The 24,189-nt window shown below is 38.9% G+C and overlaps 1 protein-coding gene across 5 annotated transcripts in view; it reads left to right on the forward strand.

Annotated features, from left to right (window-relative positions):
- LOC124170665 (slowpoke-binding protein) overlaps positions 1-24,189 on the forward strand; it is a 178,358-nt gene that overhangs the window by 61,109 nt on the left and 93,060 nt on the right. For 4 of the 5 annotated variants that reach the window (XM_046549539.1, XM_046549543.1, XM_046549542.1 and 1 more), the window contains exon 1: positions 18,279-18,705. The exons of the other annotated variant lie outside the window; for it this stretch is intronic. In XM_046549539.1, the coding sequence (XP_046405495.1) occupies positions 18,290-18,705 (416 nt within the window). In that variant the 5' untranslated portion in view covers positions 18,279-18,289. Of the gene's footprint in view, positions 1-18,278; positions 18,706-24,189 lie in introns of those variants that run through there. 5 annotated transcript variants of the gene reach the window in all.

Here is a 24,189-nt window from a genome sequence, read left to right on the forward strand (position 1 = left end):
CTAAGCAAAAAACAATTTACTGCGACGATACATGTGACCCGTCAGCTCCGTCGAACCGTGTAATTTCCTGTGACAGAGCAGTTATCCACGCCCGTGAACATTAATAAGTCTTTCAACCCATACCGTGCGAGCATAGGGTAGTGTCCTTCATCAAAGAAAACGAAAGGCATTGATTGCGATTCGTTGTCCACCACTAGTGTATTCATAATGTACACATTATTTGGTTTTATAAATCCCAGTTTAGACGAATGACGATGGTCAATTTTAACCGCATTTGAAAAAGGCCAGATTGGCGCCCATGCGATGCCACTCCACGTGACGTCACAGGAACCTAGATTCTATACGAGTAGATAGGAGTTTTACATCGTCTGAGATTACCAATGCATGCAGGAGGCACACAGCTCAGGGAAACATGTCTTAATAATCACGCATTAAAAGTGCCTAAGTGGTCGGAAAGGTTGCTTCGTTTGATAAGGTATTAGCAATCCTTATTTAAGCCAAGCGCTACTTGCTAGCAGGGTACTCTGCTACCTGCTAGCAGCCTGCATCGCAGCGGCACACATATCCTCGACCCAAAGTCACGTCACTCGGCAGCAGCGGGAATCAGAATGACGTTACACGGGCTTTTCCCAGCATTCATACTTAGCCGTCGCGTTTTCGCGCGCTTGAAATGTTCACTTTTCATTTAATCGCGGAAAATAGATATCGCCATTTAAAAATCTAAACGCGTGAAATGGGTACTTCAGGAGTAATATTCTTTCGATTCAGGCAATAAAAAAATAATAGGAAACCACGCTATTCTAGCGGTGGATCTTCTGATGTAATATTCGTGGCAGTAGTGCTCGCGAAACTGTCGTCAATGAGGTAAACAACTACGCGGGAGGAAACCGGAAGATGGAGTCAGCTTTGGAGACCCGTGAAAGCCTTCACCCTCACATCTACATTTACATACTAACCCGCACGCCGCCTAAAAAGGCGTGTAGCAGGAGTTGTTTGGACAGCAGCCATTTGCATATAAAAATCAAATGTCAAACAAAATTACGGCTAGCATTTATTTAAGTCCTTTGTGGAATAGGGGGTAACAAATACCCATGTATACCCGTTTGGAAAATATCTCTCTTAATTTATAGCTAATGTCATTGACACCGATGTTACAGGTGCCCTTGGCATTGATGTAGCTGAGACCGATTTAACCCATCATAACCCAATGTTGCTTGTAAGCAACATCAAAAATGTGTAAATTTTCTACTATTTTTAGGAAATATCTAAACTACGCATTATTTTGTGGTGCAAATTGTAATTACGAAATATTTAGCAGCCACGATAGTTATGATTGAGTGCAAATTTTTCAAGTTTTCGAAATGAAAAATCTTGAAATTTGATTTCTCCCAGAAGAAGCTTTGGGTTAGAAGGGGTTAATAATGTTAACACCGACGAAAACATGTTCCAAAATATTTTGGGTGTAAACGGCAATGTTTTAAGCATCGCACATAAGATTTACCTCAACAAATAGTTTTTAACATTGCCAATTGATTTTTCCTCAACAAATTTTTACGGATCGCTTCTGCTGTTGCTAAATAATCTCTCAGGCTTCATTTACCATCGTTTATATTCTCAAATACTCAACCTTTTAATTATATTTCCAGGGACCAGTCCAATGTCCCAAGCTCCCATTTTTTGAAACTCGATTCGAATCTCAAAATGGAATTAAAGTTCAAACTTAACGCGGTGCGCTTATACACAGGATTATGTTCTCGTTTTATAATCAGTGGGATTAAAGAGAGGCAGTCTTTCTCCATGACACTCTCATATGGGTGGGTTAAGCTCCGAATACAAGGTTTTCAAATTCACCGCGCCATTAAGCTGTATATTGACACACGCCTGCATTCAGTTGATGATTATTTTTCATTTAATCACTTAGCTTTATATTCAGCGCAAGATGATCTTTAGTTGTAACGTTGAGTACTGGTCATTAAAACTTACTTAATAATGATTCGCCCCGGATATCTATTCAATTTGTCAATCTATTGAATACATGCAATATTTTTTACATAAATTGTAGCTCACAACTAGTATCTTTCCAGAATTTTAATCCATTATTTATCCAATGCCATTTGAATAAATACGTATAATAATCTTTAATACTTGGTATACATTTAGGAATAATACCGTATACGATATATTTTTCTGAAATCTAAGCTCCTAATGCGCAACAAAGAATAATATTTCATACGTCATTTCCCAAATTTTGCATTGGAATGTGTGTAAAGTTAGCCCTCAAAGGCCAATGATAGGCAGGTACATCAACCAATGATATCGCACTATGTCGTGTAAATTGTTAGGTTATTTCCGTGCGTACAAGCTCTTTTAGGAATGCAATTGTGTCACACCTAAGTGTAGTAGGTAATGTAATTGTCCTTTTATTCAGTTAAGATTTGAAATTGAGTTCATATCTCAATGTGCCAGATTTTCTCGTCAAGAAAAATAGGGCCGCAATCAACGATAAAAGTGAAAAATAGCGGAATATTATATTAAAACGCAAAATAATTTCAATTTAGTTAACACTGTTAAATTTGCTTTAAAATTTTCGGCTCGAAAAGATTTTGAAGCTCCTGATGCAGCATGAAATCGTACTGGCACTACTAGCAACAGGAAAATATTTATATTTTCCAAAAAGTTGTTTTGTTTTGGTATTTGCGCCAAAACAAAAGTTTAACAAAATTGCCATGTAAAATAAGTAAATGAAATTGATTAATATTTACCTGAGACATGTAGCCAGACGCCATCATAAAATTCATCGCATGAGGCTCAGCAGCATCCATGAAAGAGTTAATTTTAAAATACATTTCATCCTCATCTTAAGGTGAAACAACTACTTTTTCGCCGCAAGTGACGTTTTAAATAATTGTATTAAAGTACTTAACCAAATTTTGTTCAGTTCGGAGAAAGAATTTGCCTACTGGTATCATAACGAACCATAAATTAAGCGAAAAGTAAAAAATCCAAAAGTGCTCTTGCTGATCACAAGGAAGTCCACATGTCATTGTTGGAAAAGTCCTCCAGAAAAATCCATTACAGTTACCTAAATTAAAGTGGCTCATTCTCTACATTAATTGAACTGACTCGATGTTCTTTATTCCGTTTTAGATTTGGTGAGAACGCTAGTCTCTTATCAGTTAAAGATAAATGATTTTTCTACTCACGTCATTGGATGAAATTGCAGTGCGAGAAATCTTACTTTTATTTCAATCAATACAAATATGAAATTAAAGCATAATATGCAGTATAAATGCATAAAGACATTTTATGCTGCAAAGTTTTACAAATTTAAAAGATGGCGGCTGTGAAAATATAGCAGTCACATCAAGTCGTAAAAATTTAATCGAATTCAGGTGCTCCGTTATACAAATTTTATTAGTTTCGAATGCCGAGCTAGATGGAACACTTATTTTTAGTGCATTAATAGAGGAGAGAAAAGTAAATTAAAAAGGCATTCAAAGTATCTGCTCCCAAATTCGTTACTTTTGGGACAGAAAATCATTGAAATATCGCAAATTTTTGGAATATCTTAGGCTGTATTGACCATAAATTAAAACAAAACTTGAAAGTGAATCAGCGGAAATTATTATCCTAAATCCCGTATTATAAACAAGAACAGGAATAAAAAATTTCATGCATAGTGAGCAAAATGTTATTACACATTAAGGGTTCCGAATTAAGAGAATAAGTTTACGCAATATATTAGATGGATGTTGTTATATCTCCAGATCATGGGGGATTCAAATCGTTCTCCTTCGCCAGATGGCTTTTTACGATGTTCGGCGTACATTTGGCCTTAAATAGCTGGAGGAGATCATTGATCGATATTGTAAATAATTTAACAAAAGATCCACCCATTCTCTGCATCCACTGCAGTGGGTGACGACATGTATTTGTCACCTTTCTCGTATTTCTCTCCTGAACCTTATCCCTAGTTCTTATTACGACAAACATGTTGACTTTTCAAGGTTAATAATAATATGCCTTTATTCGGGCGAGGTTGAGACTAAGAAGCCAGTAGGAGAGACTAAGAAGTAGGGTAGCATCAATGCAAACATATATAAAAACGGTAGATAAACGTTTACAATTCAAAGATATACAATATACACTATTTATGAAATGTCAAAAAAGATAAACAAGAATATGTGAAAATTTTGTAGTATCCTTCAGAGAAAAAAATCCACTGCAGGAAAACGCCCATACAAGAAGAGGGGCGTGAAAGAACTCACTTATGGGGCGAAAACCTACTGAGTGAAATCTAATGTCATGTTGCTTGTAAAATGCAACATAAAGGTTAATATTAAAATATTAATAATAAAATACAACATAGAGGTTAAAATACAACATAAGGTTAAAATGAGAGTTTTCTAGAATTTAAAATTATACGATACATTAAAATCTTAAATAATCTCGCTTTCTGAATGGAATAATGTTTTCGTTTCTACCCCCTGAGTCTTCAATACTCTGCAGTGAGCTATACTAAATTAATTATTTATTACACTACGATGACTCCCAAGGATTACTTCGATATTTTTTCAGTAATACTGAGACTCTAATCTGCATTAAATTGAATATTTTTTTACCCGCCAACACAAAGGATTTGGTGAAATTGTAAATATAATTGTTACTGTTTCAATTCCACTTACAGTGCTATCTCGTCTCTATTCCTTTCAAGTTCAATCTTAATGCATTAGGATGGCTTCATGTGACTGCACTATTTTCCTAGTCACCATTTTTTAATTTTTAGCACGTAGAAACATAAAATGTCGTATACTGTGCATTTCTTTCCTACTTTTATATATTGTTTGAAATAAAAATAAATGTTCCCACAATGCACTTGCATCCTACGACGTAGGGTAGAAAATTCACGTCTCGTTAATTACAATAGACAAGGGACATCTTCCATCATCATTTTACTTCCAACAGCAGCTAAAAAAATCAAAAAGCCGTCGTGAGCTTGAGGAATATTCTCAACGTCCAAGGCAAGATAGTCATATCAACAGGTGGATCCAACAAATTAAGTCGGAAAGATGATGAGGCGTATCTAAATGATACGCTCGACTTGAAAAATTGCTGACAGCGTTCCGGGATAATTGTATTCACATGTCAAAAATGTCGTGTCAATTTTTTTTCCACTTTGACAGAGCGTCATGCAAATCTTAAGATACAATTACCCGTACGAGTTAATGTTTATTAGAATGAACGCCTGAATGAACGCATAAATGCATCATATAACAACCCTACTTGTGCGAATTCATGTACAGAAGACAGAACCGGTTCTAATTTGGTTCATGCAATCCCATATTTTCTGTTCGGTCCATCAAAATTGCTAATGCATTTATAAATGAACTCCCACCGTGTAACCAGGCCTTTACAGTGGGAATAATTTTATCCGGTTGGTCAAATGAAGTCGTGAAGCATTTATAAATTACTCTAATTCCTTGATTACATGTAATGTATATACATATTACAAATCTAGAATTATCAATACTCAATATCTAACATGCATTTTAAATTATCCCAAAATTATATTTTCCTGTGCTTGGGCAAACAAATTTTAAGCGCGGGTGTCAAAGATGAAATTCATTTTTTAAACCCTGGTTTCTACGGTGAGGACTTCAAAATCCCCTTGTCGTGCAGTTTCTGAGCCCATATTTTAAAGAGAAATTTTCGAAAGATACTTATTACCCAAAGAACGTTAAAATAATACATGATTAATAAATTTATGAAATTTATCAATTATTGACAAGGCTCTATGAACATTAGTCATTATCAGCTACCTTTTGATGTATTATTGAAGCCTTAAGCGACAGAACTCAATAGAAATAAGGAAGACAGGAAGGAAGAAGAATTCAATGTAATCCATTTCAATGAAAGGGTAAAATTTAGGCAGTTTTCACTATTAAAATTCAGACATTTAGACATTGCTCGCCCCATGGAACATTAAGGCATAGTCTTGCTGCCATATTTATTTGAGAGCAGAATAATGTCTACGGGCCTTATCCGTTTCTTTTCACGCTCGGGCGTCAGCTTGAGGTGTTTTAGCATTCATTAAGAAAGACATTTGGGAGAATTTTGTTCCATTATACCATGAAATGTTTTGGGAGAACTAAAACCTAAGACTGAATTCCAACTTCATTAATAACCTCTGACATAAAAAGCAGTTTAAGGCTGTTTAATATGAGGCTTTTGTTGTATTGCCACAAGAGTTAGGCTAAGGGGCAGGGCTATAAGGCAGGGCTACGGAGAAAAAAAAGAATTTTCCACGCTTAGTGATTGCTTTCCACAACCGGTTTCAAGATGATCCTCATGTTATTCTCAACAACTATTGTCTCTTCATCTGTTTGGTTGCAATACTTTCTTTCTTTTCTTTCTTTCACAAACGCCCATGCTCTGGATATGACAGCTCTTGAGATGCGAGTTGAAACCGGTCGAGGAAAATAATAAAACGGGAGGGAAACAACTATTGTTGCCCCTCTACTTGCTACGATGAATTTCTATAAAGTCCTCGTCTCTCTTCGCCAATCGATCTTTGTGGCTACGCTCATGCGCTTTGACTATCATCCACTCAGAGCTCCGACCCCAAGTTTTCGATATATAGGTGGGGTAAATCTCACTCTGGACTAAGCCTCAGGCGTGCGAATTTCACGCTTGCTTCAGCAGGCTTTGAAGGTGTGGCCCTATTGAAGGGAGTGAGCTGGCATGAGCGAGTGGCAAATATAAGTGAATTAAAAGCGGAGCCTATGGAAAGTATTAATATGGATACGGCAAAATTTACAGGCCATGTACTGAGGCACGAAGCGCTGGAAAGGATGATTCTAAAAGGGTTGGTGGATGGCAAGAGATGCGGAGGAATATCTCGTTTGGAATAATGGACGCAAATACAGAAGGATGTGGGTTGCAGATATATTTCCAAAGCGAAGAGATTGGCGGATGATAAAAAGAGATTTAGAGCTGTCGCCAACCAATGGGAATAAAAACGGCAGAAGAATCTTCCTTGGAGAAGATCTTTTGAGATACGAGATTTCATTCATGCTATTTATCTCGCGTTCACTGCATGAGAAAAGATCACACTACTTGAGATTTCAGCAAAAAAACTGCATGTATCACCGTCAGTGCCTTTGATGTAAGCAGGTTCGAGATCAAAGCAGTTCCGAGACATCCTTTGCAATCCTCAATACGTGACTTGGCTCACACTAGATACACATCAGTTGGATCCCTAAATGAAGAACAGTAAAGAACAGGCATTTGCCTGTAATATTTACTGCTCTCTCAGGATACACACTAATAGAAAACTAGAGTTATATTAATAACCATGTCAATTGAGCAAAGGCTATGAAGTGTACATAACATTAATGGGTTAGAGATATGCATTCCATCATTGATGGCTTTGAGGATGCGGCAGTGACGTCCAATGTGAATAACAGGCCTTGATATTTCATAACAATAGGAAATTGAAAAACGATGGCTAACAGATTTACAACGATATTATCACTTTTTGGATAAGAATTAATGCATTGGTATTGGTGATTGTTTTTAATATTTTTTTATATTATCGAAGTACACACATCATTAGAAATAAAAAAACTTAATGCGAGTTGAAACTGAAGATCATATTATGTTTATCTGTATCGTCTCAGGCTTAATCTTGTAGAAGTTCATTTTATTGAAAATGAACATAAAGATGTGTGCATGCATATTTTTATGTTCCAAAAATTTACTTACAAGTAAAACTGCGTCGAAACTAGTTTCACCAGAAAATGAATTGATGGAATATAACAAAATTTTTAGTTTCATTTACGCTCATATTACGTGTCGAAACCCGTTAAATATTTAAAAGTGAAAGTTGCATAATTAGTCCATTTTACAACCATGAAAACATTTCACATTATTTGAACTGATACCATTTCGTTTGTTGAAGTTAACCAACAAATTAAATTACAACAAATGTTGAAATTCTCCACCCCTCACAAGGTGCATTAGCCGCGAAATGTCGTCCTATAATTGAGAATGTGATATGGAATAAATATAAATTCAGCTATAAGCTCGAAAATATATCTATTCTGGTGGAAATTAGCAAAACTTGCGAATTAACCTAATTTTATAATTTACAAAGTTATAAATTTTAATTTAAGCGTAGTCTTAATAATTAGTATCAAATCCAGGGAAACTCGCATATTCTTAAAATTTTAATAATTTTAATTCGTAATTATAATAATTATTTATAGAGTAAAATTCGTATGCTCAGTTAATTTTCACCATGGACAAATTTCACACCCGCGACCCTGAAATAGTTCGATTTGTAACGACCTGCTTCCATATAGCAAGACTTGAATTGCTCTCTAACAACCCTTTACATTAAAATTTTCCATTTTCTCATAATCCCGCGTCTTATCTTAAAAGTCAGGAATTTTTTTCGTAAATATTTTTCCTTTAATTGTACGTTCATCTTTTATCGAGAAGTAGGCCAACTTCGCTCGAGTCAGAAAAAGTTAAAACTTTCTATGATACCGTGAATTTAGCTAAATCAGCTTCCTCAAATGCTATTTATTGCAGAGGTCAAAAAGGAAGGACGGTCAAATATGTAGGGTGAGGGAGACCGGAATAATGATAATCTCCAACAGCCATTCTGGAAAAATCGAACTCTCTTTCCTTATCTGATTGCATCAAAACCTACCAGGAAGGTGTCACCATCGATTTCCGATGGCTGTTCATCTACTAAGAGCAAAGGGGATTCATTCGCTCAGTGATTCAACTCGAAGGTTGGTTTATATAGGTGAGGGTAGAGCTCACCTCAGACCAAGTCACTAGCGCGTGAATATCACCCATTCAGGGTAGGGAGGCTAGTTCCCATCTCGGAGCCACGGATCCACCTCAAATTTCTTGGGTTTTCTTTCGGGGAGTCCGAAGGCATCTCCTGGTATTTGAAACCGGGCCCTCTCAATCAGCAGCCAAACCCTCTACCAAGTAGACTACCACGGTCCCTGGTTGATTATTATCATGTTAATGCCCTTAAAATGCCAAAAGGTTTACTGTTATCCGCAGTACCATGGAATATGAGCCATAGACAGAGAGTGGCATGGCCTCAGCCGATCGCAGACAGATGCTATTTACGGGACAAATAGAAAACAATAGAATTTTCCACGCTTATTGATTACTTTCTCCCACCGATTTCAACGTGATTCACTCGTCATCGTCAACAACTATTATCTTTCCCTCTGCAAGGATGTTGTAATATTTTTTTCATCTCTATCAGTCACAAAACCCGTGTCCTGGATATGACAGCTCTTGATATGTGCGTTGAAACCTATAAAGGATTTCCGATGGCTGTTGGTCAACTAAGAGTAAAGTGGATAAACTGGTTGATTATCATCCTGTTAATGCCCTTAAAATGCCAATATGTTTACATTTAACCGCAGTGTCCTAGGATATGGGCCATGGAAAAGAGTGGCTTTACTGCAGCCGGTCGCAGACAGATGCTCTCTACGGTACAAATAGACAACAATAGAATTTCCCACGCTTATTGGTTACTTTCACCCACCGATTTAAACGTGATTCACTCGTCATCGTCAACAACTATTATTTCTCCATATGTTGGGATGTTGCAATACTTTCTTTTCTCTTTCGCTTTCAATCACTGTCACCAACCGCGTATTCAAATCGACTTACAGAAGGCGCAACGCGCGTTGCTTTCGGTAGAGCCGAAATCCAAATTTTACGGCGAAATGGGCTTTAATAAGGGCTGTCTACCAAATTCATGTTGTAGTCAATCGAATTCCTAACTTTTTAATGGTAATCCTAACGATCGGTAATACTCAATTGAAATTATTTGGAACGAATAGCCCACTCTACTCTCGATACTGCGTTGAGAAATTTTTTTGAAACCAATTAAGTAAACAGAATTTAATAAGGTCTGCAAGAAAAAGTGACTTTGTGCGCAGTCACGCGCACGGGTGCAAAGTTAAATACAGCAAAGGATGAAGTTCGCCATGAAAAAATATTTGATTTAGCCGGGATTCGAACCCGGATCGCCCAATTGCCGATCAGGCCGATTATCCAGTTCTACCACCAAGCCATTTTGTCCGGGGGAACTTCGGGATGGGTTTCACCTATATCTTGCTTGTTCGGTTAAACCCATCCCAAAGTTTGCTCTGAGAAAATGACTTGGTGGTAGAATTGGTTAACACGCCTGACCGGCAATCGGGAGATCCGGATTCGAAATCTCAGCTAAGTCAAATATTTTTTCATGGCGAACTTCATCCTTTGCTGTATTTAGATTTAACAAATTGGCAAAACGGAAAAGGTTGCATGTATCAAGATTCTACGGTGCAGTTTGGGACCTCATCTATGTAGTTCCCTTGAATTGAACTATCGTAGTCAAAAAAACGACGGCAGTACAAAACTATCTGTCAAATAGTGCTATCCATGAATCATATTTTTGCGTAGGAATCTAAAATCTTCCCTTCGCCCACGGGAGAGACTTCATTAACCCGTTAACGCCTAGCGGTACCAATTGGTACCAGCTGATAGTGCAGTGATAAACGTACCTTTTTTGTCGTTTATCGTAATTTATTAGAGTTTTTTAGAGTTTAAGATAGATGAGAATATTTTAAACAACATTCTTCCGAAAAGTTTGCTATTTTAAAGTTGTAATTAACGTTTTAAGAGCCGTTTGAAAATTGAGAATTATCAACTAGCCCAAAAAAACGGAAGTTCTGGAGCAAGTATTTCGATTTTATTTACTTACGACTTATGTACCTACTATTAATACAAAGGTTTCTTTATGTAATTATGAATTCTATAACATGTATATCTCATATAAAGTATGGTTATTTGATGTGGGCCTAACATTTGGGATGTTATGATGCAAAACATTTTGGTGGTAGCATATGGTACCGCTAGGCGTAACTATTAGTGGTAAAAGAATAAGTTTTGCGCCTAGTGACTCAGAGTTTCATTGATATTTAGGTACATGATTACCACAAAAATCGCAGAAACTTTTTAATTCAGACGTTACCGGGTTAAATATGTCGTTCCTTAATTAAATAGTTTCGAATATGTTTTATGCCCTTATATATTCAGCCGATATCTTGCTCACTATTTAAGGATACGGTAAGTGACAGCAGTGAAAATTCCAGGGCTGTTCCGAGAAATTTATGGGGGCAATCGTCGCAGCGTAATACAAATTCACTTAATTCTTTACGGTCTTCAGGTAGTCCAGCAAATAATTGAAGCCCGCGGTATTCATAGAAGTTTTCACGGATCTTTGAAATTCAAACCTAATGCGTGGGATGGAGGAACATTTAAATTCCATGAAATAAGAAAAAATATAAAAATACTGAATTTATTTAATGAGTGGGGTTGGTTTTAACAATGATTCCTTAAATTATAAGAAAGAAAAAAATGGCCGCATTGCAACTCGTACCCTGGGCACCTTTGGCAATAACTGCGGGGGAGTGGAGGGACATGGGGTAGACACCGTTCGGGCCCGCTGCGGCTAGGGACTATCTAGCGATATTATCGTTGGACTATTCTTCCACATAGGATAATCCTCTAAAATCGCTGGCAAAGTAATGGCTGACGCATGGTTTCGCTAGCTAGAGAGCATTCTCGCTTCTATAGCGTAAACGTGTTTTTCCCCGTCCCATCCCTTCCAACCCTTACCCTACCCCAGAGGCGTCGTCGGGCTCCTATCGCGGCGGCGCCTCTTTCCTTTTTCCTTCCTGTCCTCCCCCTCCCCGGGTGATAGGGCGAATCAGCAAAATTACTGGGTCCCGGCCCGGTGCGTTGTACCCTCGCAGTGCTGCCCTGGCTCCTCATTACTTTTTGCAGCTTGGGACTTCGCTAGAGGTCCCATACAAGGTTCTCGTAAAAGAATGGTGTGGTTTTGAACATAATTCAAATAATAACGGAGTTAGGTACTTAGATTTTCTTTTGGGATCGGGTTGGTGTGGTGGCTAGAGTGTTGGCTTCCCACCCGGCGGGCTCGGGTTCAAATCCTGGCAGTGGTAGAGAATTTTCAGAAACTGCACGATCCCTGTTTGAGTGTTGTGTGGAGGACACTTCAAGGGCAACACTCCGTCCGTTGGATGGGACGTTAATCCGTGGTTCCTCTTGGCGCCTTTCGTAAAGAGCAGGCTAATGCCGACGCCGGGTTTCTCTCCACCCTTCCTCCCTTACCCTACCCTCATAGTGCAAATGACCTCAGCTGTCGGTCGCCTCCTCCAAATAGCATACACTGAAAAAACACTTTGGATATGAGAATCGTAGGTTTGGGTGTCACACCCAAAGCTGAGGTGAAGGAAAGGACTTGTCCATACATTTGGTTGTGTCACCCAAAGGGAATGGGTGATGAGGAGTTGGATGTTCCAACTACTCCTTTGGTTGCTACATCCAAAGAAGATGACGAGTACTTTGGGTGTGAGAACCAAAGCGTTGGGTAGCTCATCAAAACAATGTTTGGATGCCGAATGAACAGTTTAGATCACCTGCTCAAAGGATTGCGCCCCTACTCCTTCCTCCCTCCTATTCAGCCCCACTACACTTTAATATTGTTCTTTTGCAACCCATTTCTAACAGTGCAACTAAAAAATGAGAAAACCTAGCTCTGTAGTTGTCATAATACCTATCTATTATCACATAATTCAACATATTGTAATGTGCGTGGGTGGAAAAATAAATATCCCCATTTGTAGAAAAATAGAAGGAACATTTATTTCCAATATATAAACACACAGTTACATAAAATTCACTCCAAACACACAATTTTTCTCAATATCTTCTTGTTCATTCTCCTTTCCTCGTCAATAACCTCCGTGCCAACGCTCTCGATGATTACTCCGCAAGACTCTCGATGAATCCACCGTTATAATATCATAAAAAGTGCACAAAACACAGTGAATTAATATCATTATCAAATTCTATGCCAATAACATAAAATATTACTAAAATACAATCACAACATATTATAAATATCATCGGGAAATACAAGAAACGTGAGACAATTTAACCTCAATAAATAAAGGTCAATGTTAATAAGCACAGCAGCACTTCCGACAAAATATGATCTGAGAGTTTGAACTTTGTTTTAATAAGCACATAGAGATAACAATAGGAATCAGAAGAACTCATAAGCAAAGGGTGGTAGTGCGGGCATGAGAATTAATGCAACATGGCGGTGAGAATAAACACAAAATGGCCGTGAGAATAAACAACGACTCGCAACTTACCAGCGAACACATGGATTTAGGCTCCAAGTCCAGCCTTCGATAAGAAATTCGCCGTCCGCTCGTCCATAATCTCGAGCAGCAAGAGCAACGAAGCACAAGAGGCAGCAGAGTTCGCCCGTTTTGCCCACAACAAGTCCACACGTGTCTACGGCTTCCACGGCTGAACACAGAACTGCGGGTGCTAGAGAGCTTCATGAGATTGCCACCAGAGCGCGTAACAATAGATTTAGATTTCGCACCTAAACCGGTAGAGTGCACTAACCATAACTTTGGTTCTCCCATCCAAAGGACGTTGACTGGACGTGTTTGGTGTGACATTATTTGCCTTTGGTTCTCACATACAAAGAGTTAGTTCTGACGTCGCATGATTCTTGATGGCGCACCCAAACCTCCCCGCCCAAAAGGGTTTAGGATGTAGCATCCAAACCTGTTCTCTCAGTGTACCATACCAGTTTCTTTTTTATTTTTACATTTTTAATATATCGTCTCAAACATATTTTTTTACATAGTTAAAAAAAGCAATACGTGCTCCCTTAGTCCTTAGAAGAAAGAAACCCGGCGTCAACATTAGCCTACTCCAAATGAAACGCACCAAAGGGATAACGGCTTAACTTCCTATCCGACGGACGGAGTGCTGCAATTAAAGTGCCCTCGTCAAGGCACTTAAGGAGGGATTGAGCAGCCTCTAAAAATCTCTGCCGCCATATCCCTACTATCCCCTCTATGGATAATTGAAAACACACCATTCTTTTATGATAACCTTGTATTTTGTGACCTTCCCATTTCAGTCACCAGCTCTGGTCAACAATCCTTCGATTGTTACGGAGGCTTCCGCGGTGAGTTAATTGGTGATTGGATTTCAGGTTCATTCCGCGTTTACTCATATTTTGCGGACGACAGTTTCGGGCGCGTTCGGACAGTTCGGACCCAAAGACAGGAGCTGGAACGCGCCCGAAATTGTCGTCCGCAAAATATGAGTCAACGCGGAATGAACCCGAAAACCAATCACCAATCCTTCGATTGGTTTCACATTGCTCTCCAATCAATTTTGCTACCACCTAATCTTTTCATACCCATGTATTTCTTCTTCCACGTCTTTCTTTACGTGTTCCTTATATTTTGTTCGAGGTCTTCCATTTCCGTTCTTGCCATCTCCTTGTCCCTTGACGATTGTCTTCATCAGGCCATCACGTCACCAGATATGGCCGATAAGGGTGTTCCTTCTCCTTGTCAAGGCTTCCAAGAGGCTTCTCTGCTACTCTACTTTGTACGTCAACATTACAAACTCGTTCGATCCATTTGTTCCTCATCATTCTTCTGTAGCACTACATTTCGAAGGCCTCTATCCTTGCTTTCTCCGACCGGGGGGTCCGGACCCCCCCCCCTAAATATAAAAACACAATTATTTTCCTTCATCAAAGAAAACAAAATATTAAAAAATCATTATTTTCAAAATATTTTTTTAATACATTTACTTTGTTCGATCATGAAAAGTGATAAACTTAGTATAAGACCCATTACATAGTACCCTGCTTTTCAAAAATTTCCCCCCTGGTTTTGGAACCCCAAAAACGAAATTCCTGGCTAAACCACTGAGAAGCATACTTCAAATGTAGGTTCTATTAAAACGTTGCCTTACTTCAATGTTTGAATTTCTCGCAGTAAGTACATCTTTCTTTTGATGGAAACTCTCTTCGCCTGGGATATTTTGCTGATAATATCTTTCTTGCTACTCCCTCCGCTAGTCATTCTGCCAGCCAAATTCCATGTCAGTGCCTCAAGAACAAGCTGCTAATTTCTGGGCTTTCTCAACCTGAGCGATAGACTGATGTCGGTTTCATACGGAGCCTTGAATTAGAAATCCGCGTCTGAGTGAAGGACCCCATTCTTGGAGGCACGACGAGAGGTTGCTGGGTGGTAATGGGGATGATTGATGAGTGGGATGGCGAATGAAATTAGCTGGCGCTTTGCTAGAAAATCCGTGACTGTAATTTGTTAGTCCCAGTAGACGGATGAAAAGCTGTAGTTTAATTGCTCCCCACTCACAAAGAGGACGGAAATCCACTTAAAAATCAACAGCATCATCCAAGCTCGACATGTAAATTCAGCCCTCTATCTCGCTCCCATTTCTATGCAACCCCTTTTCTATCCATATTTCAACTACCTCGCGTCCTAGCGCTAATTTGCAATTAATGTAGTAATTTAATACAACTAGGCGGAGGACTTAATCGAAAAATAACTAAGCACGAACTAACATGCACTTAATACAAGAAAGTGCTCATACTCCGAAGGATGAAATTAACTATGAAAAAGGCAGCTTCCTAGGTTCGAACCCGGATATCCCTAGTCTAATAGTTATGGCGGGAAAAATACCTTTTTCTGATGATAGCCAAAAAAAGTCTTGCTCTTTACGAACTGGAAAGGTATCACGCGAAATTTATTTATTGTGCTCAATGTATATTCAATATCAAAATATAATTACGAAATGAGCGGCAATAATAGAAATAGATATATATGGTAAGGATGGAATAAATTGGGCAATAAATATAATTCTGGTTGATCATTGGCCAAGTATAGCTATAAATATCAGAAATAATTCGAAGTCAGGTTAAAAAAAGTTAAATAGAAAACTTTGATAAATTACACTGCGCCACTAATAAATTAATGGAAAGGGATGAGGAAATCAAATAATAGCAAGTATCAAATATCTTTGGCCAGATGACGGATGATAATTTCTTTAAAAAATCCATAAATCCATTCATATCATTTGTCAAGTAACATTGCACAACTGTAGGCACTCAAATGGCTGCTCTTTACAATTTCTTCTCACGTAAGAGGACATGTGTTTCATGGAGCATAAAGTAATCAGATTCGAAAGTACTCGGGCATTGCCCCGTCAGTATTTGGCGTGACCCTTATGGACGCACTTATTTATTAAATGAGTTCGACGGATAATGCGCCATTTGCATTCAAATTCACATGGAATATCAGAGCATTTTTGCGAGAACTAAAGTACCGAGAATAAATTAGCGGTTTTTTCTTGGTTTAGAAAGCTTCTGGTTCGATTCCCGCTTAAGGAGAACTTCATTTTGTGGCCATTCACAAAAAGCTGTGGTCAAGCCGTGTCAGAGAGTTCCATGTGGTGATCTGTGAACCTCAAGTGGTTATCAAGAGTCTTGATAGTCGTTTGCACGCAAAATAAAAAACGGTCCAATAAGTGGAGATTTGAACGAGATGAGGAAAATATGAGCTTAAAGCAGTTCTTGAGGTGCACCATAAATGACTTTGATCGAATTTGCATTTGGTATTAAGCATGCTACTGAGAAAGACATGGGGTATGGTGGAAATCAAAAATGACCGGTACTTAATGAGCCCTAAACTGAGTGGCACGCAAATTTCTGTTGGTTTATAAGTACAGATCATGCTTGATTGACTATGGAAGAATAATGAGGGCACATATGATTACGCTGGGGATATTCAATTCCAAGGCTATCAAAATTGACGCTGAGTCAATGAAGGCTTGTGGCATCTTTTACTCAGAAACTTAGGAAAAAAAACGTAATTTGGAAACTCGTCGAAGACTATTACAACGAGACACTGTTGAATTTCACGGGGAAAGTTTGTAGACACCCAAGGTCGTGTGAATATAAGTGAATGAGGGAGACTATCAGTAAGTTTTTATTAGCATCATGTTAGAATACGACTATATTCCGCCTGAAATGACTCCCTAAATAGAATAATATTTGTTTATCAATCCCTGTATCCAACCAATTTTGCTCTGTGAGCATCCCAGAGTAATGCAACTTTTAGTAGTTTAAATCCCCGCTGTGGTTTATGAAGGAAAAAAGGACTCAACATATATCGATACTATTCCCAGTGCAGAATCCGATGACAAAGAAAGAAGATGCTGCAGCGTAGCATCTTCCTCTTTATGAAGCCAAGGTTAAAAGCAATGATCAATCATGGAAAAGAGCTTTGAAATGTTGGTAGATATGGAGGAGACCCTACTCCCGGTTCAGTATTTATGAACCAAATTGAACGCCGAAACAAAAAATTCACGCATAGCTAGAATAACCAGCAACTGGAGCTAGAATGGCAACACATTTTTCGACCATTTTCTTCAACAGCATTTGTGGTTGAAGAAAACACCTTTCAGGCTAATGAGTGGCCAAAAGAATCGGACGAAATTCATTTAGAAGAGCTTGACAATGATGGCAAAATGCCTTCCCTGAGGTGCATCCTCGGCTACAGCGACTTTAAACGTGAAGTAACGCCGGATAATGGGTCCTGTAAAGCTGTGCCCAATTGATTAATTACTAAAATATGCTTTAGTTAGATCCGGATGGCAAAAAAAATTGCCCTCGCCTTTGAATGAACGACAGGCAACGCTAAAGAAAACACATGAAGGAGGAGATAAAACAATCGAGAATGGATATGGTATCGTGGTTCTCCAATAGATTTCCAGCTATAAGATACAGCAGTTAGATCTGGATGGCAAAAAATTAGCCCGCACCCTTACATGAACAATAGGCCACGTTGAAGAGAGCAAAGTGAGGAGGAGGTAAACTAATCGAGAATGGATCTTGTGCCGTAGCTCTCCAATTGATTCCGAGCTAGAATATGCGTTAGTTAGATCTGGATGGCAAAACATTTAGCCTCACTATTGCACGAACAACAGGCAACGCTGAAGAAAAAAACAGGAAGGAGGAGATAAACCATTCGAGTCTAATCGATGACCAAAATATCCGGACCCAATGCGTTTACCCGAAGCACCTCCGGGAGGTGCGGCGACCAAGTGTGAGGCGCACCCCGGGGGCGGCAGCGTGCTTTGAAACGCGGATTGAGGCGCGGCGGGAGGCCTTGGATGTGCTCCGACCTAAAGGGATCAGGAGAGTCCCCACAAGTGAAGGGGGCAGGGCCCGGCCATTCGTTGGGGGGCTTCCCGTCTCCCGTCATCCGGCGATCGGGACCAGCTCAACGCGGGCCGTACCCTTCTACTCTCCACCTCAACCGCCGCCAGCATGTTCAACATGTATATGAACCGCCGGGAGAGCGGAGGCGGTGGCGGCGGCGGGGGCGGAGCTCTTCGCTCCGACTGCCGCACCGGCCACGACCGCTTCTGCCAGCTCAAAGTGTCCGCCCGCGGGCCGTCACGCCGCGCCCGAAAAGCCCCGCTGCAGACGCGAGCGCACTCCGCCATGGAGTTGGACCGGCGGGCGATGCGAGCGGCGGCCGCGGCGGACGACGGACGCCTTCGCACCTCCAGCGTGGACGAGAGCGAGTCTTACTCCGCGCGTCGGTTCGACGGGCCTAGCGAGCGGACGCCGCTGAGACCCAGCGAGGCGCGGCCCAAGACCATCGAATCTCTGGCCAAGCTGTTCTCGTGCGTGGGGCTGGGGCCAGGGGCGGACGGCCGGGGCGAGGGACGGCAAATCGGGTGAGTCAGCCTGGGGAGCGTCGCCGGAAGTGCTCGAGCAAGGGTTTCGGAGCTTAACCTCGTTGCGGTTCTAACTTACTGTTTTGAGAATGACACACGTATTTCAGTCTCCTTCGATGGCAGAAGTGGATTTTGGAACCTCATTATCGAGTTGAATATAGTAGTACAATATACAATGGCATTTTAAAATTATATCTTACTGGCAGTCCTTCATTAAAACTCATATTCATAAGTTTCTAACATAATGTTTGAGAAGGATATGTATTTCACTATCCTTCGATGGCAGAGGGACATTTTAGAGCATCAATATCTGGCTAAATTGGGTAGTGCACTGTACTATGGTAATTTTAAATAATAACTTACTGGCAATCTTCCACAAAGACTCTTATTCATGCGACCGATTGAAATATATTTGAAAATATCGCCAAATGGCGAAAATATAAAATGTGTTGATATCCGTTGTGTGAGTATAAGTGAATGAGGAAAACTGCTAGTAAGTTTGTATTAACCATAAAATAGAATACGACAAGATTTCGCCATAATCAACTCCCTACATAGATTAGCACTGTTTATGAATACCTATATCCAACCGGGTTTTCTGTGAACACCACATATCAGTGGGTAGTGCTATTTTTCTTATCAGTATCTTAACCCCCCCGCAGTGGTTTCTGTCATATGGATGAAAAAGAACAGAAACACTACCCCTTACTTAAAGTGGCTTTTGTTATCAACACATATATTGTAAATAGCTGGTGTCACTACTTTAGCGTCTCATATAATATATCTGTAAGAGAATAATAGAGCTACTATAAAGTGTTAGCATCACCATTGTAGGTGGTTCTGTTATGTCGATTGTCTTGCTTGTCGATGTTAGTATTAAGTCTCAGTGTCACCTCAGGAAAGAGCATTTTGCAATCCATCAATTATAAACACCTGAAAAGGCTATCATGCTGACAAATATTCTAAGTGTCATCAGTGGAAGAGTTTCTCTTTATTAGTGGTTTCTGTTTTATTTGCTATTAATAAGGTATCAAAGTAATGGCATAATCGATGGAAACCATGGGTAAACAGACATTTAAAATTGTTATAGCCGATGAATGATGCTCATTTGAAAAATGAAAATTGGAAATAAATGACAAAATTGGGGGGGTCACAATGGACAAACGTGAGACTTAAAATATTTTATTATACCTGTTTGTATTTCCTCACAAAACTCATTTTATTTGGCTTGTCTGTAATAGCATCATGCAATGTATACCGCTAATGCCATGATATCTATAATATAATTTTAAAATGATTCTCATGACGAGCTGATATACATAAATCAGCTAATTACCCCTTCTCCCGAAAGATAAACCACTCTGGGACCCGAGAAAAATCATTTAGACGTTAAGGGGCAAAATATATTGTTAGAGACTACATACTCGATTACCCTTACTCGAGGTAACTACGCGATATATTTTATGAAAGCTGGCTAATTTTTTACCCAAGTTAGGCATCAATAATATCAGTATAGTAGCATCATATTGATACAGAATGTATTGAAAAGGCGAAAAAAATTCTCGGATGCAAAACGTGAATTAAAGTAGCATTTCAATCTTTTTATTGTGTCGGAGAGCGGATACATTTTCAAAGCTTTGAATGCTCTTATGACCCTAACTGCCGTGAAAATAGAATCGATCTCAATTCCTGCAAACAAGTCACTGTACATTCATATGAATTTCTCGATCAAACTACAGAAAATTCCTACTTCGTTTTTTTCGCTTCGCCAATTATAACATCGAGAAAAAGATATTTTTGGTGTCATGAATGAAGAGAATATTCGGGGTAAATGGAAAAGAATCAATATCATATGGCAATCTTTCTCGGTCGATTTTGATACAACCATTTCTAACGCTATAGCAAATTCTCTAAGTCTGTATTGTTTACGCAATTAGCTCAATGTATGTTGTTCTGCCGTAGAGGACAACCTTTGAAGCTAGTTTACCATACATATTATGCATCATATTTTTTAATCATATCACACATGGTAGGAGCATTATTTTTTTTATTAAAACACCAACCCATTTCGGCATGAAAAATCTGATTTGGCCATAGAAAGAGAGGAAATGAAATATTTCCAATTTTATTCAGCACAGTGTACCGTATTAAGTCGTTTTCTGACATGATCACGGAATAATACAAGTCCATTCTCAAATTGCTATCTCTGATTATTAATTAGCGCAAGAATTAATCTACTATCTCGGTGGCTTTAATGGATTTGATTTTGTTCAGCTCGGCCCGAACTATTTCATGGTAGCCAACGCAAAAGCGCAAGAGTTATTTGCGAATTACCAATCAAAATATGTACCCATTATTTTGGTTTAAAGAATTATTTATACAATTCATGCGTGAATGGAACGAATATCAACTGCAACGAGTCCCGCGTATGAGAGGTTTAATTTCCAAGAAATACTTCCCAACCTAATTCCACGAACGCTTACGAGAATATGTTGAAAAATGAACCCGTGAGCCTATTCATTTGTGATACGCGGAAAGTTTCTCAAAACACCTATTCATTCACCCTCCAATTGTCCGATATTGGTATCCCCGTTTCCCTGTAAACAGCTGTTTTCTCTTCATCCTCTTCCCCTGTACCGTAGTTGTATTTGAAATGAGGCAGGCTAAGGCATCGTAAATAACCAAAGGTTCTCTTTCAATACAGATTTTTTTAATTTACACAAAAATGCGTGCTTTCACTTCTTAAACTATGAAATAAATCAGCTTTTGCAAATAATATGAATGAAAATATGAAATAATTGGCATTGAATATTTCTCGATCACACTCCAATTGAGGCCCTCCATATCTCCTTCCAACGTTTCAAAGCGCAATTTACTCACCACCCTCAAGGATTCAGGGATCCAATGATGGAAAGGGCAAGGACGATGAGTGAGTTGCTTATCGAAATGTCGGAAGGAGATGTGGGAAATGTAGTAATAACGTGTCTTATTCCATTCATAAAATTCCAATGAAATGAGATATATAGCTGAAACGTTATCTAGAGTTATTTCTTATAACGTTGAGTTAATGCGTATAAGACAAGTAGGGTCATCCTGAAATGGCCAAAATTTCTCTTCAATCCAAAGAAAAATCAACTCTGCAGTAAATCGTATGGTATGGTATTGTATTTGGAGGAGGCGACCGACAGCTCACGTCATTCGCGCCGTGAGGGAAGGTTAGTAAGGAAGGTGGAGAGAAACCCGGCGTCGGCATTAGCCTGCTCTTAACCTAAGGCGCCAAGGAGACCACGGCTTAACGTACCATCCAAAGGACGGAGTGTTTCGCTTGAAATGTCCTCCAAATAGCATTCAAGCAGGGATACAGTAAATCGTGCCCTCTAACATTCGTTAAGACATGGGGTTTGCGGTATCTAGAGCTATTTCTCTTAACATTGAGTTATTGCGTAAATAACAAGTAGCGCGATCCTGAAATGACCTAAATTTCTCTTTCTCAAACTCAAAGAGAATACAACTCTACAATTGTATACACAGAAATATTTGTCTCATGCCCAGATCTATATATTTCTTCCGCCTCGTATTGGTAAAGACAAGGTCACTGCACCAACAATCCATATATTTTTGACAATACCTAATTGCTCTTAAGATTTGATGAATCTGAGATTTAAGATTTTCATATGCGGTAACGTCTAAATAAGGATGAACCATATGTCTCTTCTGTATTACACATGCGGGAAATTTATGGAGTCAGAATGAAAGCTTATTACTCAACGTCAACCAATTTCTGTAATAAAATGCAGTTGTCCCTTTTACGTGGACAATGCCATTCTAAGTAAGTGGCATACAATATTTTTCCATAAAATTTTTAGGCCTTCTCCTGTAAGCATTGCCGGACCCAGTTTCCTCAGCTCAAAATTTTTAAAACCTTCTGAATGCTCATATTTGGTTATTTATTCAATGATTAAAAGTGAGTAGCCAGTAAATAGATGAGTGCTTGTAAGTAGCTCCTTCTTCTCTTATACGGATGAAATTAATTTTATTCTTTTCGAATAACATTATCCTGTTTCCCTCGCCTTTCAACACACCCTCGGATTTTCCTCACTTTTGTCTGGCCAAAATCCTCCATTTGCTAACAATACTTCCCTCGCCTAACCCTATGATTTTCTTCTACGACCATATCTCACTTTCAAATATACTTAAAATTAGTTTTATTATTTCACTGATTATTTCTCCATCGCCTTTTCAACCCGTGCATCTCACATGCATCACACTGGAACTTGATTTTTCTGTTCCCTGCTATCAAACTTCTTTCAAAAGATTTTGCAGTTTTGTAACAGATTCCATGGTGTTCTGCCTTTTCCTTCTTTACACGAGACATAACTGGGCAATTATACTTTTCGGACGATACAGTAAAAGATAAGTGACATTTCGGGACAAATTGATACAGTGACCTTGTCTTTACCAATACGTGGCGGAAGGAAGCTTCATACCGCAAATTCCATGTCTTAACGAATTTTAGAGGGCACGATTTACTGTAGAGTTGGATTCTCTATGAATTGAAGAGAAATTTTGGCCATTTCAGGATGTCCCTACTTGTCTTATACGCATCAACTAAACGTTAATAGATATAGCTTTAGATACTGTCTCTTCTATACATCTCATTTCATTGGAATTTTATTTTATTTCGTATTATGGGGGGATGAGAGTGTAAAAGAAAGGTGCTATTTATCTCTCGTCCGACCACATCTTGAATAAGCTGCCAGCAAATGGGATGCGATGCAGAAAGACTAAATCCGTGAACTTAATAAAACACAAAAGAAAATGATTCGGCTTAGCTCAATGTTTGCTATTCTGTAGCAGAGGACATTGTTGAAGCTATTTTACCATAAATCTCTTGATCTCGGTCAAGTACAAATCCATTTTCAACTCAAAATCCAAAATTAATTTTCTACCACGTAAATATCGTATGCAAGTGGTTTAAATTGATTTTTTATTTTAATAAGATCGGCCTGAACTATTAAATAGCAGCCAACGCAGAAAATCAAGATATATTTACGAGCTGTCAATCAAAATATGTACGCATTATTGGTTTAAAGGATTATTTACACAATTCATACGTGAATGGAACGAATATCAAGTGCACCGAGGTCCGCGTATCAGAGGTTTAATTTCCAGGAAATACTTCCCGACCTAATTCCATGAACAGGTACGAGAATGTTTTAACAAATGAACCCGTAAGCCCATTCATTGTCGTATACGCACGGGAACACCTATTGCTATCAGATCATATCCTTCTCATCCATCAGCAGAGTTTCTTCCCGAAAACCACCGGCTGCCTTGCGTTACAGCAATAGGGTAGTTTCCTTCATCAAAGAAAACTAAAGGCATTGATTGCAATTCGTTACCCACCAATAGTGTATTCATAATATATAAATTATTTGGTTTTAGAAATCCCAGTTTAGATGAATGTTAATGGTCAATTTTAAC

The sequence above is a fragment of the Ischnura elegans genome, chromosome X (assembly GCF_921293095.1).
Source record: "Ischnura elegans chromosome X, ioIscEleg1.1, whole genome shotgun sequence".
NCBI classification, from domain to species: Eukaryota; Metazoa; Arthropoda; class Insecta; order Odonata; family Coenagrionidae; genus Ischnura; species Ischnura elegans.